At 39.3% G+C, this 16,776-nt stretch overlaps 1 protein-coding gene across 1 annotated transcript in view; it reads right to left on the bottom strand.

Moving 5' to 3' along the window:
* The window catches only part of GFRAL (GDNF family receptor alpha like), an 81,634-nt gene that overhangs the window by 9,173 nt on the left and 55,685 nt on the right, over positions 1–16,776 (bottom strand). The window contains exons 7-8 of the mRNA XM_018038662.1: positions 609–704; positions 407–479 (exon numbers count right to left, since the gene is read on the bottom strand). Of these exons, the coding sequence (XP_017894151.1) occupies positions 407–479; positions 609–704 (169 nt within the window). The remainder of the gene's footprint in view (positions 1–406; positions 480–608; positions 705–16,776) is intronic.

The following is a 16,776-nucleotide window of genomic DNA, read 5'->3' as shown; positions in this document are numbered from 1 at the left end:
AACTCAGCTTATAAGAAATTAAAGACTATATCATCAGGTAAATGTAAAGTGTGTGAAATATACAACAGGTCCATTATGTGAGCAGATTAATCCTGCAAGGGATCTGAATAAGGAATGCAGCAAAGTTCAATTTGGATTTCATAGGAAAACCGGGGGAAAGAGTGAGAGCCATTTCACTGGAAGAACGATGCATATGTGCTTATAAAATGCAGCGTGAATCATCCACTGTGATCACACTTCCCTTACACATGAAGACAGGGTAACGTCCTCACTGACCCATCCCAGGATTCCCATGTCTTAAGGGAGGAGCACTGCTTCTCGGCCCTGCTGAGCTCTGCCGTTCTGGTGTGTGGCTGCACAGGGCTGGTCCCCTTACAGCCCCTCCCTCTGAGCTGCATCCACTTACCTCAGTTTGACAATCACCAGGAGAAGGATCCCGCAGGTGGCCGTCATGCATATGACAGCATAGATGACTTCTCCTAGAAGTAAAAGATGTTTTATGAAGTACTGGATTTTTACAGAGAATGAACACTAAAGATAATTTAGAGGGTGGATTTTTGGTATATGTGCTGCTGAAGCAAGCACCAGAGGATGGATTTTTAACTGACCATTGAAGGGGGGATGAAATCCACTGAGAGTTATCTCCTTTGCATTATTTCCTTTTTGCAACGCAATGCCTTTGACCTTAGACAGGGTCAGATAATCTGAAAGAAAACAATGAAAATAAGGTGAAAGTATATCAAAGTCATGCATTATTTTTATCCCGTGGGTTGTAATTTGCTTTATAAGCAACAATTTATTTCTATGATGTTATTTTAATACAATATTGATATGATAGATTTGGGTAAACAAGGGAACACTTTTATTCAATTTTAACAGCCTTTTTCACCTTTAATCAAATAACTACATAAGTGAAGTTGCTTTTTAAAAAATATTACTAGGGCAATGATTGTATTTTATAATACAGTTCATTTTACTTTATATATAGATTAGGGGAAAAAATACAGTAATTTAAGGCTGCACATTGGGATACTGGAAAATATTCCTTCATTACAATAGTGATTGAGTACACATTTCCCCAAGACCCACTGTCTTTATGAATTTTTAGACCCTCAGGAGAGTCCCTAAACCAGTCTCTCTGCTCAACTCTCTAGCTAGACACTTCAATATCTGGTTTTACTCATTCGCCTATTCTGTCTCCCTTTTTGAACCACTTCATTTTATATTGGCTTTACATATTTTGCCTTATTTAAGGGCTTTCCTATGGCTCAGATGGTAAAGAATCTGCCTGCAAAGTGGGAGACCTGGGTTCAATCCCTGGGTTGGGAAGATCCTTTGGTGCCAGGGTCCAGCCTAGGTGGATCCAGGGTATTCAAAGTGGAGACAGCATCGGCGTCTGAGGAATTAATTGCTTAATTAAAGATATGGAGGGAGATTAGAAAGAAATAGTGTAGTAGGAAAATAAGTGGAGAAAAGAGGCTGAATAACTTGGTTTACGTGGAAAACCAATAAAGTTCCAAGACAAGGAACTTGCAGCGTCTACATAGGCCACCGGCACCCGCTTGAATAGTGGAGGGTGCCCCGCCTTGGGTTCCCTCTTGCATGGGTCTTAGAATCCAGGGCACATAAGTAGACATGGTGAGCCTCAATGCTCCAGATGGGAATTCAGCCAGAAAAGGGAGAAAAGAATGACATGGGGGAGCCAAGCATCGGTGCCAGACCCACAACTTTATTTTCAAAAGTAGCTTATATACCCCAAGTTGTACCTAAAGAAATAATGGAATATGCAGGGGCAGCAGTCCTGACCCTTATTGAGACCAGGCTTTCCTTTTGCATACCTTCCCGTATACAAAAGGTCTCAGGTGGTTTTACATCATCTTCTGGCCAGGGAGCCTGTTAACATTTTTATGGCTCTTTTCCTAGATAAATGTCTATCAACCAAAAAACTCTTTTTCCCTTGAAGTGTTTTTTCTTTAATCTGCCCCACTCTCAAAGTACTAAATAAAGTTACATTCTTGTAGAACAAAGGTACAGTGGGTTATAACAAAGAAAGTACTTAACTCAAAGATCTAATGTTGCTAATACCAGGTCTACTACCTGTTTTTTCTACATGCCAACTATACCTACAAATAAAAGATATGAAAATTTGGCAGCAAGTATTGGCTCAACAAATGAAACCCTTAATCAGTCCTATTCTAATGATTTTGACTCCTCGGAAGCCCTTACATTCCTAGGATGTTTTAAGCTTCCTGTGCCTCTCATGATTGGGAGGCTGCAAACAATCACATGCACAGCTATAAGAGTCTGGCAGGCAGGCTAGAAAGCCATCGGAGGGTTCTCTTATTATGCCCAGATTTATTATCTAAAAGCTCTAAATTAACTTTTTCCAGAAAAAGGTGGTGGGGGGACAGCCCCCTGTTAATGTCAGAAGAGTAGGTGGAAAGCATAACACAGTAAAGCAGGCAGACTCTGGTTTTGGGAGTAGATGCTCGAGAATTTCCAGGGGGACCCCTGAGGCTCGATCCCACCTTTGTGTATGCCGAGCCTCCTTCCTCATGACCTTTGCCACAGGTGGGTTCCTTACACTGGCTCCTGGCACTTTGGAGAAGGGCATAGCAACCCACTCTAATGTTCTTGCTTGGAGAATCCCATGGGCAGAGGAACCTGGTGGGCTATAGTCCATGGGGTCACAAAGAGTCAGGGGTCCTCTTGGCCAGTCTGTAGCTCTCTTCTTCTTGTCCATTGTGTCCTAAATGTATTCTACCCTCACTTCATAACTCATAAGACAAGAAGGAGCAAGCTTTGGACCTTTGGACTTAACTGAGCTCTGGTTTAGGTGATTTTATTGATAACTTTGAAGTGAAATCACCCCTAGTTTTGATTCATGTTGACACATACATATATGTCAAACATACCAATATCTAATTTCTTTAATGATAATGGTTAGGGTGGGTTTTAAGGCTTAAAAAAAAAAAGAAAGAAAAGAAAAACAAAGGAAACTGAGGTAGAGCCTCCACTTGAGAGAGAGTTTGCTATCTTCCATTACAGATGTTTCACACATTTTGAGACATGGAAGTCTGAGTGGATAGATTTTTTTGCAGAAGTGAGTGTATCAAATAAACAGGGTATTGCTTCCAGTGACAACAGACTCAGTGGGAAAGGAGAGAAGGCATGCTAACCAAAAGTCCCATTTAGTCCTCACTCTGACCAGGACTGATGCTGTCAGGAGCCAGCTCCTTGGAGCCAAGGTGTGAGGTCCACCCTGAATACTTGGTAGAAATCACAGGAACCAGACTGTTTGAGATCAGTAATAAAATGATCAGGGTGGGTGCAGGAGAAGCAGCCTAAATATAAGAGCTAGAAAGGTACCTGAGAATTTTGTCACTGAAAACTCATTCTCAAGGAGTTAAGACATTAGCACATAGTTCAGACATTAACTGTTAAGACATTTTTAGCTCAAGATAGTTTTAATCCCCAACTCGCCTATCAGATTATCACATATTTATAGAAGTCTGACCTTCTTAGGAAGTGAAAAATCAACCTCTTCTGAATGTAAAAGCAATAGAAGTAGAGATTTTGATTTTTTTTTCACTTTTGTGGTTATAAAATAATTCTGTTTTTCACTAGAAACTCAGAATGGAAAATTTGAGCTATTTTGATTTTTTTTTAATAACAGTCATGTTTTGGGGGAAGAAATAATTTCAATCAAGTTAAACATACAGATGTTTAGTGAACTAAGTGATCATAATTAAAATTTATATTTAAGTAAATTGGAATGTTAAGCATACATTATTTTGCTTCTCTTTTAAATTCTATGGTGTTTTGTGATTTTCCAGGCAAGAATACTGGAGCGGGTTGACATTTCCTTCTCCAGGAGATCTTCCTGACCCAGGGATTGAACCTGGGTCTCCCGTCTGAGCCACCAAGGAAGATAGGTGATCATAATTAAATTTTGTATTTAAGTAAATTGGAATATTATTTTGCTTCTCTTTTAAAATTCTGTGGTGTTTTGTGACATTTTAGGTGATTCATTAACTAAATGTAAATGTATGTAATGTACATTGGCTGATTATTCAAATAATGCTATGGTTTTCCTTTATGAAATTCTACCCCTCAGTACATGTTGCCTAGTTAGGTATTACAATTCATCTTTATATTAGAAAAAAAGGTAGGATTTTGATTAATCAGGCTATCTTTTAGATATATAACAGCCTAAGGTAATTGTTAAACAGCCTAAGCCTTACCTAGTAAGGCTTAGAAAGAATTGTCTCATTCACTAAATTTCTCTCACATGGAACTCATTAACAAAGTTATAATAGATCAATGACAGAAATGCTAGCTAACGATCCCAGTGAAAATTTTAATGTGACTAGCAGTCACTCCACAATCTTAAATATTGTACCCTAGGAGAATACCAAATATCAGTTAGAAGAGATTAATGTTACAGAGGGTTTCTTGGCTACTGAAGCCCATTGGAGATTGTCCCCCACCTTTTATAAACAGTGAGGCTTACTGTGTTTTATAACCATGAAATTAAAGTCGGCAGAGTTAATAACCGACCTCAGTCCCACACCATCTGCTATATTTATAGATAAACATTGTCTGTGACTTGTTTATCTTAACTCCTACCCTAGAGGAATTAGATACTATTATGAACTATATTGTAAAATCCCTGTACATTTGATGGGAAATCAAGATTAATTTCAGCCTTACAGTAAGAACAAATTTAAATAATATTCTCCCCAAATGAGCTACAGAGATGGGCTCATTTCTCTATTTTTTTTTTCCAAAAATCTTGCACAGCAGTGGCTGAGAGCTGATGCAGACCAAATCTCTACTTTGTATAATTTATATGAAGTAGTAAATGCATTGTAAAAAATGTGGTGGATCAGACACAAAGTCATGATTTAAAAATAAATGTCAGAGTTCTTGAGACAAATTAACTTGAGTACAAACTACATATTTGTCAACCTTTAATTAAAACATAACCCAGAAGACTCTGATTGGGAGAAAAATCTGATGAAAGGAACATTTTCATAGAATAATTTTTAAAATATATTAATGTATCTGAAATGGAAGCACAGTTGATTTACAATGTTGTGATGGTTTCAGGTGTATTGAAATGTGATTCAGTTTTATATGTATATTTATATATTTCATGTTGATGTATGACAGAAGCTAACAGTATTGTATTTATCCTTAATTAAAAGTTAATAAATATTTTATATATATATATATATATACACATACATATGTATATATACATTATTTTTTGGAGAAGGAAATGGCAACCCACTCCAGTACTCTTGCCTGGAGAATCCCATGGACAAAGGCTACAGTTCATAGGATCACAAGAGTAGGACACAACTTAGCACTATCTACATTATTTTTAGATTCTTTTCCATTGTAGGTTATTACAAGATATTGAATATAGTTCCCTGTGCTATACAGTAGGCCCTTGTTAGTTATCTATTTTATATATAGTAGTATATACATGTTAATCCCAAACTCTGGATTCATTCCTATTAATGAATCCCATGGCATAGTTAAAATTCTATTGTCTTTTTTCTAAGTTTAAATAAATACCACCAATACCATGACAACAGCTTGTTGAGAAGGAAAATTAAAGGATACCCTTCTTGTGTATCCTAGGCCTGGTGTTATTTCTAATTTGGTCAATATTGTCTCACCTGAAGGTATATTAATTCCCAACTTAGAAATGAGTTTTTAATTGCTTCACCTAATGATCAGAATTGAGGTTCCATACATCATGGACTCTTTCAATTATCAGTGTATGAAAACCTCCTTCTAAAGTGGATCAAAGGGGCATTGCTGCTGGGAGAAGGGAAAATATATCAGCAGCTACAAATCTGAAAAGCCTATACATTATTAATAGGCTAAATCAAGATTTAAACACCTAACATGGATATAACACTATTGCTACTAAAATGTATGCCTCTAAACTAAACCAACTAAGTAATAAGTTTTCCTTAAGCAGGAAGTAACAGTTAGAACTGGGCATGGAACAATAGACTGGTTGCAAATAGGAAAAGGAATATGTCAAGGCTGTATATTGTCACCCTGCTTATTTAACTTCTATGCAGAGTACATCATGAGAAACGCTGGGCTGGAAGAAGCACAAGCTGAAATCAAGATTGCTGGGAGAAATATCAATAATCTCAGATATGCAGATGACACCACCCTTATGGCAGAAAGTGAACAGGAACTCAAAAGCCTCTTAATGAAAGTGAAAGAGGAGAGTGAAAAAGTTGGCTTAAAGCTTCAGAAAACGAAGATCATGACATCCAGTTTCCCATCAGTTCATGGGAAATAGATGGGGAAACAGTGGAAACAGTGTCAGACTTTATTTTGGGGGGCTCCAAAATCACTGCAGATGGTGACTGCAGCCATGAAATTAAAAGACACTTACTCCTTGGAAGAAAAGATATGACCAACCTAGATAGCATATTAAAAAGCAGAGACATTACTTTACCGACTAAGGTCCGTCTAGTCAAGGCTATGGTTTTTCCAGTGGTCATGTATGGATGTGAGAGTTGGACTGTGAAGAAGGCTGAGCGCCAAAGAATTGATGCTTTTGAACTGTGGTGTTGGAAAAGACTCTTGAGAGTCCCTTGGACTGCAAAGATATCCAACCAGTCCATTCTGAAGGAGATCTGTCCTGGGATTTCTTTGGAGGGAATGATGCTGAAACTCCAGTACTTTGGCCACCTCATGCGAAGAGTTGACTCATTGGAAAAGACTCTGATGCTGGGAGGGATTGGGGGCAGGAGGAGAAGGGGATGACAGAGGATGAGATGGCTGGATGGCATCACTGACTCGATGGACATGAGTCTGATTGAACTCCGGAAGTTGGTGATGGACAGGGAGGCCTGGCATGCTGTGATTCAGGGGGTTGCAAACAGTCGGACACAACTGAGCAACCGAACTGAACTGAACTGAAGTGGTTGTAACAGGAATCAGCAAGGCATATTCTTTTGTTTAATTCATAAACTTCAAAGAAAAGTATGTCAGGTTTATCTTCTCCCACTGTGGCTAAACTCTTCGTAGTTGCCAGGGGCTGGAGTGACATGGAAACTTGTTATTAGTCAATGGATGTAAGATTTCAGTTATGCAAAATGAATGAGTCTAGGAATCTATTGTATACCATAGGGCCTATTGTTAACAATGCTTACAGTGTTCCTGAAAGGGTAGATCTTAGTTACCCATTGCTGATCAGTCCCCTTCTTAGATCACAAAAGGACTTGCGTACCTCAATGAAGCTATGAGTCATGACGTGCAGAGCCACCCAAAACAGATTGGTCATAGAGTGTTCTGACAAAAGGTGATCCACTGGAAGAGGGAACAAACCACCCCAGTATACTTGCCGTGAGAACCTCATGAACTGTGTAAAAGATCAAAAAGATATGACACCAAAAGATGAGTCCCCCAGGTCTGAAGGTGTCCAACACACTACTGGGGAAGAGTGGTGGAGAATTAGCAATAGTCCCAGAATGAATGAAGTGGCTTAGTCAAAGTGGATATGACGCTCAGTTGTGGACCTGTCTGGTGATGAAGGTAAAATCCAATCCGGCAAAGAACAGTATTGCATAGGAAACTGAAATGTTAGGTCCATGAATCAAGGAAAATTGGATGTGGTCAAATAGGAGATGATAAGAATAAACATCGCCATCCTAAGAATCAGTGAACTAAGATGGATGGGAATGGGTGAATTTAATTCAGATGACCATTATATCTACTACTGTGGGCAAAAATCCCATAGAAGAAACTGAGTAGCCCCCATAATCAACAAAAGAGTCCTAAATACAGTACTTGGGTGCAACCTCAAAAATGACAGAATGATCTCAGTTTGTTTCCAAGGCAAGCCATTCAACATCACAGAAATCCAAGTCATGCCCCTCCCATGGACGCCAAAGAAACTGAAGTTGATCAGTTCTATGAAGACCTAGAAGACCTCCCAAAACTAACGCCTAACAAAAGATGTCCTATTCATCACTGGGGATTGGAATGCAAAAGTAGGAAGTCAAGATATATCTGGAACAACAGGCAAGTTTGGCCTTGGAGAACAAAATCCAGTGGGGCAAAGTTTAACTGAATTCTGCCAATACAATGCACTAGTCATAGAAAATACCCCTTTTCAATAACACAAGAGACTTTATACACAGACATCACCAAATGGTCAATACCAAAATCAAATTGATCACATTCTTTGTAGGCAAAGATGGAGAAGCTGTATACAGTCAGCAAAAACAAAAGCTAGAGGTGATGGTGGCTCAGAGCATCAGCTTCTCGTAGCAAAATTCAAGCTTAAATTAAAGAAAAATGGGAAAAACAATGGGCCAGCAAGGTAAGACTTGCATCTCTGTATGAATTCAAAGTAGAGGCAATGAACAGATTAAAGGGACTAGAGCTAGTTAACAGTGTGCATGAAGAACTATGGACAGAGATCTGTACAGGAGGTGGTGAACAAAACCATCCCAGAAAAAAGGAAAGAAAAGGCAATGTGGTCACCTGAGGTGGCTTTACAAATAGTGGAAGAAGGAAGAGAAGTGAAAAGCAAGGGAGAGAGAGAAAGTTACATCCAATTAAACCCAGAGCTCCAAAAAATAACTAGAAGAGACAGGAAGGGCTTCTTCGATGAACAATCCTTAATAATAGAAGAAAACAACAAAGGGGAAAGGCTAGAGAGCTCTTTAGGAAAATTAGAAACATCATGGGAGCATTCTGCAGAAAGAAGTGCACAGTAAAGGATAAAAATGGTGGAGACCTAGTACACACTGAAGAGATCAAGAACAGATGGAAAGAGTACATGGAAGAACTGTATAAAAAAGATCTCAATGAACTCTATTGCTGTGATGGAGTGGTTAGTCATCCAGGGCCAGACATTCTAAAGGGTGAAGTCAAATGGGCCTTAGGAAGCACTGCTGTTAATAAAGCTAGGCGATGTGATGAAATTCCAGCAGAACTAGTCCAATCCTTGAAGGACAATGCCATCTAGGTTTTACATTCATTAAGTCAGCAAATCTGGAAGACCCAGCAGCGGCCACAGGACCAGAGAAGGTCAATCCTCATCCCATTTCCCAAGAAGGGTAGTACCAAAGAAAGTGCTAACCATCAGACAATTGTACTCATCTCCCATGCTAGTAAGGTCATGCTTAAAATCTTGCATTCTAGCTTCAGCATTATGCAAACCAAGAACTTCCAGATGTCCAAGCTGGGTTTAGAAAAGGAAGATAAATTAGAGATCAAATTGTCAACATTCGCTGGATTATAGAGAAAGCAAGGGAATTTCGGTTAAACATCTATCTGTTTCATAGACTACGCTAAAGCCTTTGACTGTGTGGCTCATGACAAACTGTGGAAAGCTCTTAGATAGATGGGAATACCAGACCATCTTAGCTGTCTCCTGAGAAATCTTGGATGCAGGTCAAGAAGCAACAGTTAGAACCCTGTAGGGAACAACTGATTGGTTCAAGATTGAGAAAGAAGTGCGACAGGGCTGTCTGCTGTCACCCTGTTTGTGTAACCTATACACTGAGAAAATCATGAGAAATGCTGGGCTGAATGAGTTACAAGCTGGAATCAAGTTAGGTGGAGAAACATCAGCAACCTCAGATATGTGGATACCACTCTAATACAGAAAGTGAAGAGGCACTAATGAGCCTCTTCGTGAGGGTGAAGGAGGAGAGTGAAAGAGCCAGCTTAAGACTAGATATTTAAAAAACTAAGATCATGGCATCTGGCCTCAGTACTGAATGGAAAATAGAAGGGGAAATTTGGAGGTACTGACAGATTTCCTCTTCTTGAGCTTCAGAATTATTGCAGAAAGTAACTGCAGCCATGAAATCAGAAGACAATTGCTTCTTGGCAAGAAAGCAATGACAAACCTAGATGGCATGTTGAAAAACAGAGACATTACTCTTCCAACAAAAGTCCGTATTGTCAAGGCTATGGTCTTCCCAGGGGTCATGTATGGTTGTGAGATCTGGACCATAAAGAGGGTAGAAAGCCAAAGAATTGATGCCTTTGGACTGTGGTGCTGGAGAAGACTCCTGAAAGTCCCTTGGACTGCAAGGAGATCAAACCGGTCAATCTTAAAGGAGATAAACCCTGAATATTCACTGGAAGGACTGATGCTGAAGCTCCAGTATTTTGGTCATCTGATGCGAACAGCCAACTCACTGGAAAATTCTCTGATTCTGGGAAAAGAAGAGAAGAGGGCATCAGAGGATGGGATGGCTGGACGGCCTCTGTTGCAATGGACATGAACTTGGACAAACTCTGGAAATGGTGAGGGACCGGAAGGCCAGGCATGCTGCAGTCCACGGGATCACAAAGAGTCCGACACAACTGGGCGACTCAACAACAACAACAGCAACAAGATCTTAGGTTTAATGTTCAAAATGATGCCAAATGAAAGTTCGTGTACCTGATGCACAGTAATGGCAAACAAACCAAAACATCAGAATTTGGAACACAGAAAATTTTACTGCAGAGCCCAGAAAGGAGAACAGGTGGCTTATGCTCAATATACCCCACAATCCCTGTAGGGAAGTGTTTTTAAAGGCCAGGTGAAGGGAGAGGTCACAGGGTATGTGATCAGCTTGTGCACAGTTCTCTGATTGGTTGATATTGAGTTAGCTGGGCAGTTAACGTCATCAATCCTTAGGCACCAGAAGGTCCAGACTACATGCTCATGGTCATCAAGTAGTTAATTTCTTTGATTTTGTGGTGGTTTTAGCATCTGAAAAACTCAGAAAATATGCATCGGATGCTAGGAGCTAAAGAAGGGGATCCGCCCCAGGAAAGGCTCCCAAGGTCCTGCTTGTTTACATTATCACACAAAATAAAAGGATTTCCGTGATGATCCAGTGGTGAAGTCTCCATGCTTCCAATGCAGGGGGTGCAAGTTCAGTCCCTGGTGGGGGAACTAAGATCCCTCATGCCATGCAGCTTGGGCCCAACAAATAATAATCATAGAGAACAGCAGAAAACCTTAGAGGTAATGGATATGCTTGTGATACAGATTATGGTGATGGTTTTGCGGTGTCTGCAATATCTTCAAACTCATAAAACTGTTTGCATTAAACATGTATAGCTTTCTGTATGTCAGAACGAGGACACATATAAATGAATTAATAAGGCTTTAAGACGTGGAATAGGAAATGGCAACCCTCTCCAGTAGCCTTGCCTGGAAAATTCCACAGACAGAGGAGCCTGGTAGGCTACAGTCCATGGGGTCATGAAGAGTTGGACTCAGCTGAGTGACTGAGCACACACACCTTCAGGAACATTTGCCTTGATCCTTGTCATGAGCCAGAAGTTCAGTGTGAGACAACGACCACATTGACAAGCCTGGCAACTGCTCTTGTATCCATGATTGAATGACAGTAGTGTTCACACATCTAGTGGATTTGCTGTGATTAGTGTGAGTTTCAACTGCACTACTAAGATATCTCAAATATTCACACTTCTTTAATAGTTTCTGCAAATAATGAAATAGTCACTGAGAAATGGCTTTTGAAATGCCAATTATACTATTTCTGATAACTAACACTAGATTTGATCAACATCGTGTTAGAAAGCTATGACTTTAAAAGTTGAAGCTAAAACAAAAGTCTGTCATCTGCAGTTTGGGGCTCATACAACATGACTGTAAAGATAGAGATTGAAAATAGGAATAGAATATATCTGTAAAGGGCTTCCCAGGAGGCACTAGTGGGAAAGAACCTGCCTGCCAATGCAGGAGACATAAGAGACATAGGTTCAGATTCAGTCCCTGGGTCAGGAAGATCCCCTGGAGAAGGGCATGGGAACCCACTCTAGTACTCTTGCCTGGAGAATCCATAGACAGAGGAGCCTGGTGAGCTACAGTCCATAAGGTCGCAAAGAGTCAGACATAACTGAAGTGACATGCATACATGAATGTATCTGTAAATACACAAATTTCCATGTAGGACAGAATTACAAAATTTGGTGGGACTTAGACTATTTTAGTCAAAATTTCTGCAGTGATGCATTCTGCCTCATTCTTGACTGTCATCACCATCTCAGGAATGAGCCATTTAATACTTTCTACTCTTCCAGTTCGTAACTTTCAGACTGCTCCTTTATCAACTCAAGGTGAGGAACCTACTTTCCTTCTTTGGCATTGCTGCTAGTTTCTGTCCCCTGCGTGCATATCTGTGTTTGTGGGGAGAAAGAGAGAGCGAGAAATCACACTCTAAGCAGGCCGCATACAGTCATACTTTGCAAACATTAATACGAATCTCTGTATATCTTAAAATGCCAGTTTGGATTCAGTAGATCTGGGATAATGCAGAGATTCTGAATCTCTTAAAACTTCCTAGGTGCTGCTGCTGCTGCTTCTGGCAAATATAGTATAATATAAAATATATATATTCATATATCTGTACATAGGATGGGAGAAGGCAATGGCACCCCACTCCAGTACTCTCGCCTGGAAAATCCCATGGACAGAGGAGCCTGGTGGGCTGCAGTCCATGGGGTCGCTAAGAGTCGGACACAACTGAGCAACTTCACTTTCACTTTTCACTGTCATGTATTGGAGGAGGAAATGGCAACCCACTCCAGTGTCCTTGCCTGGAGAATCCCAGGGACGGCGGAGCCTGGTGGGCTGCCGTTATGGGGTCGCACAGAGTCGGCCACGACTGAAGCGACTTAGCAGCAGCAGCAGTGAGTAGAATGGGAGAGAATGTGCATGTACGTACTTATGCAACATACAAAGTGCTTCACTTCCATGTATATGGCTTAATATCAGTACTTTACAAGGCACTTTGACAGACACTGTTTAAATTTTAGAACAACTAGCCGCACAGGAAATATTAGCTTGCCTTAAAGGAACTCAGACTCAGAATAGTTGCCCAAGATCACAGAGTCGATGAATACTGAAAATGTGACATGTGGAAAAAAGTTTGTTATCAATTATATATTTTAAAAACCTCATGGAGACTACAAAAGCATGCAAAACAGCTTTTTCCAATGTGGCAGCCAACTGGATTAGAAAATTGATTTAAAAAAAAGGAAATAGATCTGAAAAATAATAAAGATCAATTGAATTTGATAGTGCTGTACAATAAGAAACATTTAGTAATATGCGATCACAAATATCTGTGGTTATGTCCATAAGTTTGAGTCTTAAAGTGGAAAAAAAAGTACATGTATATATATTTCTGTTGCCAAAATTCACAATAGAAGACATAAAATCTAATAAAATATCTCATATATAGCTGTAGGATTTTTCAATGTCTTGCACATACCTTTGAGATATGTTCATCATTTTCAAGGTCATCAAATAAATCACCACTTCAACTTTGACATTTAACAGAAATATGGAAAAAAATGAATGCCCTAATTTTCAAGGTGGTTATCTTAGATTTTGATATCAATAGAGTATTTCTGTTTTTACAGATGTCGAGTTAGGACCATATGTAAAACTTTCCAGAATATTCACCAGGCAAAGGGCATACAAAGAATAATATACAAAACCTCAGTGTAACTATTTAAAATCAGACTTGGCTATTTTTTTGCTTGCTTTAGTATACATCTACATCAGTACAACCTGAGTCTCAGATAAAAAATATAAAGCAACCCCATGGTTTAAATCTGTCAATATCTGGAATGAGTTTAATAGAACAAAATGTGTTTCCAAAGTTGAACGTTTTCAAGTAAATTTTATCTTGAATTATATAAACATGAGGAGATCTTGTAATAAGCCAAATGTAAGCTAAGAATAGAAATAACTTACACTATACCTTATCAATTGTATAAACTTATGTTTTCAAATATGGAGGATTTTAATGTACAGAATTCTTTAATGAAAAAGTATATGTGATAATGCCATTAATTGTCCGGATAGCTTTCTGATGTCTTCATTTGGAATTAACTGATTCACTAGTATCTACCCTTTTGGAACTATATAAGACTTTGCCTGGCTGGGGTACACAATGTTTTCATGTGCTGATGGAAAACACCAAGGGAAAGGGAGGGAAATAAAGGATAGAGATACATTTTTGGAGAGTCTTCACAGTTATTTGGAATGATGAGATGATTCAGAAAGCTTTGTAAGTTATTGAGTTTTAAAATGGAAAAAAAGAAGTTTCATTGCAGTATTTCTTCACTGCGCATACATTTGTAAGTCTTCAGGGAGAAGGTGACGACCAAAGTATGATAAATGCTGTTAATTTTCCTTAGACGGCACCCTTCTTAAGAATAGACACCATATCCATCTAGTTTACAATATAACATGTCACAATGTCATGTCCATGCAGTTTATCTGATGGCCGAAAGTGTATAATAGCAACTTTCACATCTGAAATAGCACGTCTGTCACTGCCTAATGACATACATTGTGTGGTAGCTCAGTGGTAAAGAACCTGCCTGCGAAAAAGGAAAGGAGACCGCCTGCAATACAGGAGACAGAGATTCGATCCCTGGGTTGGGAAGATCCCCTGGAGAAGGAAGTGGCCACCCACTTCAGATTTCTTGCCTGGAAATCCCATGGACAGAGGAGCCTGGTGGACTACAGTCCAAGGGGCCATAAGAGTCGGACACAACTTAGTGACTGAACCCACCACACCATAAAATTATAACTGATGTTAGCCAAGGATCTTCACATTAATCACATATTTTCACATATTGTCACCACTTCTTAAAATGCGAATTCATTGTCCCAACTGCAATGCATATGGGTACTTGGCCAACAAAAATCTATTTTTTAATATTAATTTATTTATTTTAATTGAAGGTTAATTCCTTTACAATATTGTATTGGTTTTGCCATACATCAACATGAATCCGCCACAGGTATACACGTGTTCCCCATCCTGAACCCCCCTCCCACCTCCCTCCCTGTACCATCCCTCTGGGCCGTCCAGTGCACCAGCCCCAAGTATTCTGTATCATGCATAGAATCTGGACTGGCAGTTCATTTCATGTATGATATTATGATGTTTCTATGCCATTCTCCCAAATCATCCCACCCTCTCCCTCTCCCATAGAGTCCAAAAGACTGTTCTATACATCTGTGTCTCTTTTGCCGTCTCACATACAGGGTTATTGTTACCATCTTTCTAAATTCCATATATATACATTAGTATACTGTATTGGTGTTTTTCTTTCTGGCTTACTTCACTCTGTATAATCGGCTCCAGTTTCATCCGCTTCATTAGAACTGATTCAAATGTATTCTTTCTAATGGCTGAGTAATACTCCATTGTGTGTATGTACCACAGCTTCCTTATCCATTCATCTGCTGATGGACATCAGTCACCTGATGATTAATTCTGTCCAGTTTCTTCACTGACGGGCAAAGATTAAACATCTTGGTCATCAGTAAAGGAGATAACTAACAGCAAGAATTTTGAGAATTTATCAGAGTTCTAATTTTCTTATTTGTAACATGAGACCAGTAACACCTATGTTTGTGAGATTTTTTGATAGTGAAAACTAATATTAAAGTAACAGAGCTCTTGGGGACTTCTATGAGAAAAAAAGTACACTCGTGGGAAGGGAAGGGCAATAAGGATAAGAAAAGGGATTCCTTTGATAGTTATTTTTCTTTTTTCATTCATTTATTTGGCTGTGCTGGGTCTTAGTTGCATGCGGCATGAGGGATCTAAGGAAGCGGCATGAGGGATCTAGTTCCTTGATCAGGGGTTGAATCTAGGCTCCCTGCACTGGAAATAAGGAGTCTTAGCCACTAGACCAACCAGGAAGTCCTGTGATGGTTACTTTTCTCTTCCTTTTTCCCTTCCTTTCATTTCTCCCTTGCTTCCTTTCCTTGGAAAGATTTCCTGAGGCTAACTGACTGAAGTAGAACATCTTATCATTTTTGATTTCAGAAACCTGACTCCAGGTAGACACAGTAAAGTTAAAGTTTGTTAGGAGAGGCAACGTTTTCTAAGCTGAACCATGAAACACTAGCTCTGAAGAATACTTTTATGTGCTAGAAAATTTAAAAGCCTATAAGTAAATGACTTCAGAAATTTCTAGATTAGACAGAATAAATCATGGGCTTTTTTTTCTTTTGATGCAAATATTTTCAATTTTATTTTTAAGCTATACCAGTGTGGCACTCTTTACCAAAATTTATTTTCTCTGTAGGTTATATCTGGGAATCCATTAAAAATGTTTGTAAAACACAGACCTATGTTATTTATAGACAAATATTTATATATTTGTGTGGGCATAAGATGTTTATCAAGGATTCTTATTTGTACTTAGTCAACAGAAGTTCATAGAACACCATATAGACAGGATTCTGTGTCCATCAATGTAGGTACTAATTTAGGTACTAATTTATAATCCTCTCCTCTACTTAAGTGCACATATTCCAAGCACCTGACACCAAAATTTCTCTTGTTCTCTACTCCAGGGAGTCAAGCAAAATTTTCAGCCTAGGGTTTGGGAGAAGCCTGACCTCCCAAATGCTACTCTCATTGCCTCTTGGAGTGGTTTGCATGATGAAACACTAATTCCAGGTTTACTGTCAATTTATCTGCTATTCTTCAATTCCTAAACTTGTTCACATGGGATGTGGAGAATTTAGACTCTGCTCCTTACTTCAGAGAGCCATTCCAGCAGAAATGTCCATAGGACCATAGGATAGAACCAGCATATTTGGACCCAAGTAAGTTGGAGAAGACTCTTGAGAGTCCCTTGGACTGCAAGGAGATCCAACCAGTCCATCCTAAAGGAGATCAGTCCTGGGTGTTCATTGGAAGGACTGATGCTGAA

Source organism: Capra hircus, chromosome 23 (assembly GCF_001704415.2).
Source record: "Capra hircus breed San Clemente chromosome 23, ASM170441v1, whole genome shotgun sequence".
NCBI lineage: Eukaryota > Metazoa > Chordata > Mammalia > Artiodactyla > Bovidae > Capra > Capra hircus.
Note: the sequence above shows the minus strand (reverse complement) of the source record. Positions and strands in the feature narration are given on the sequence as shown.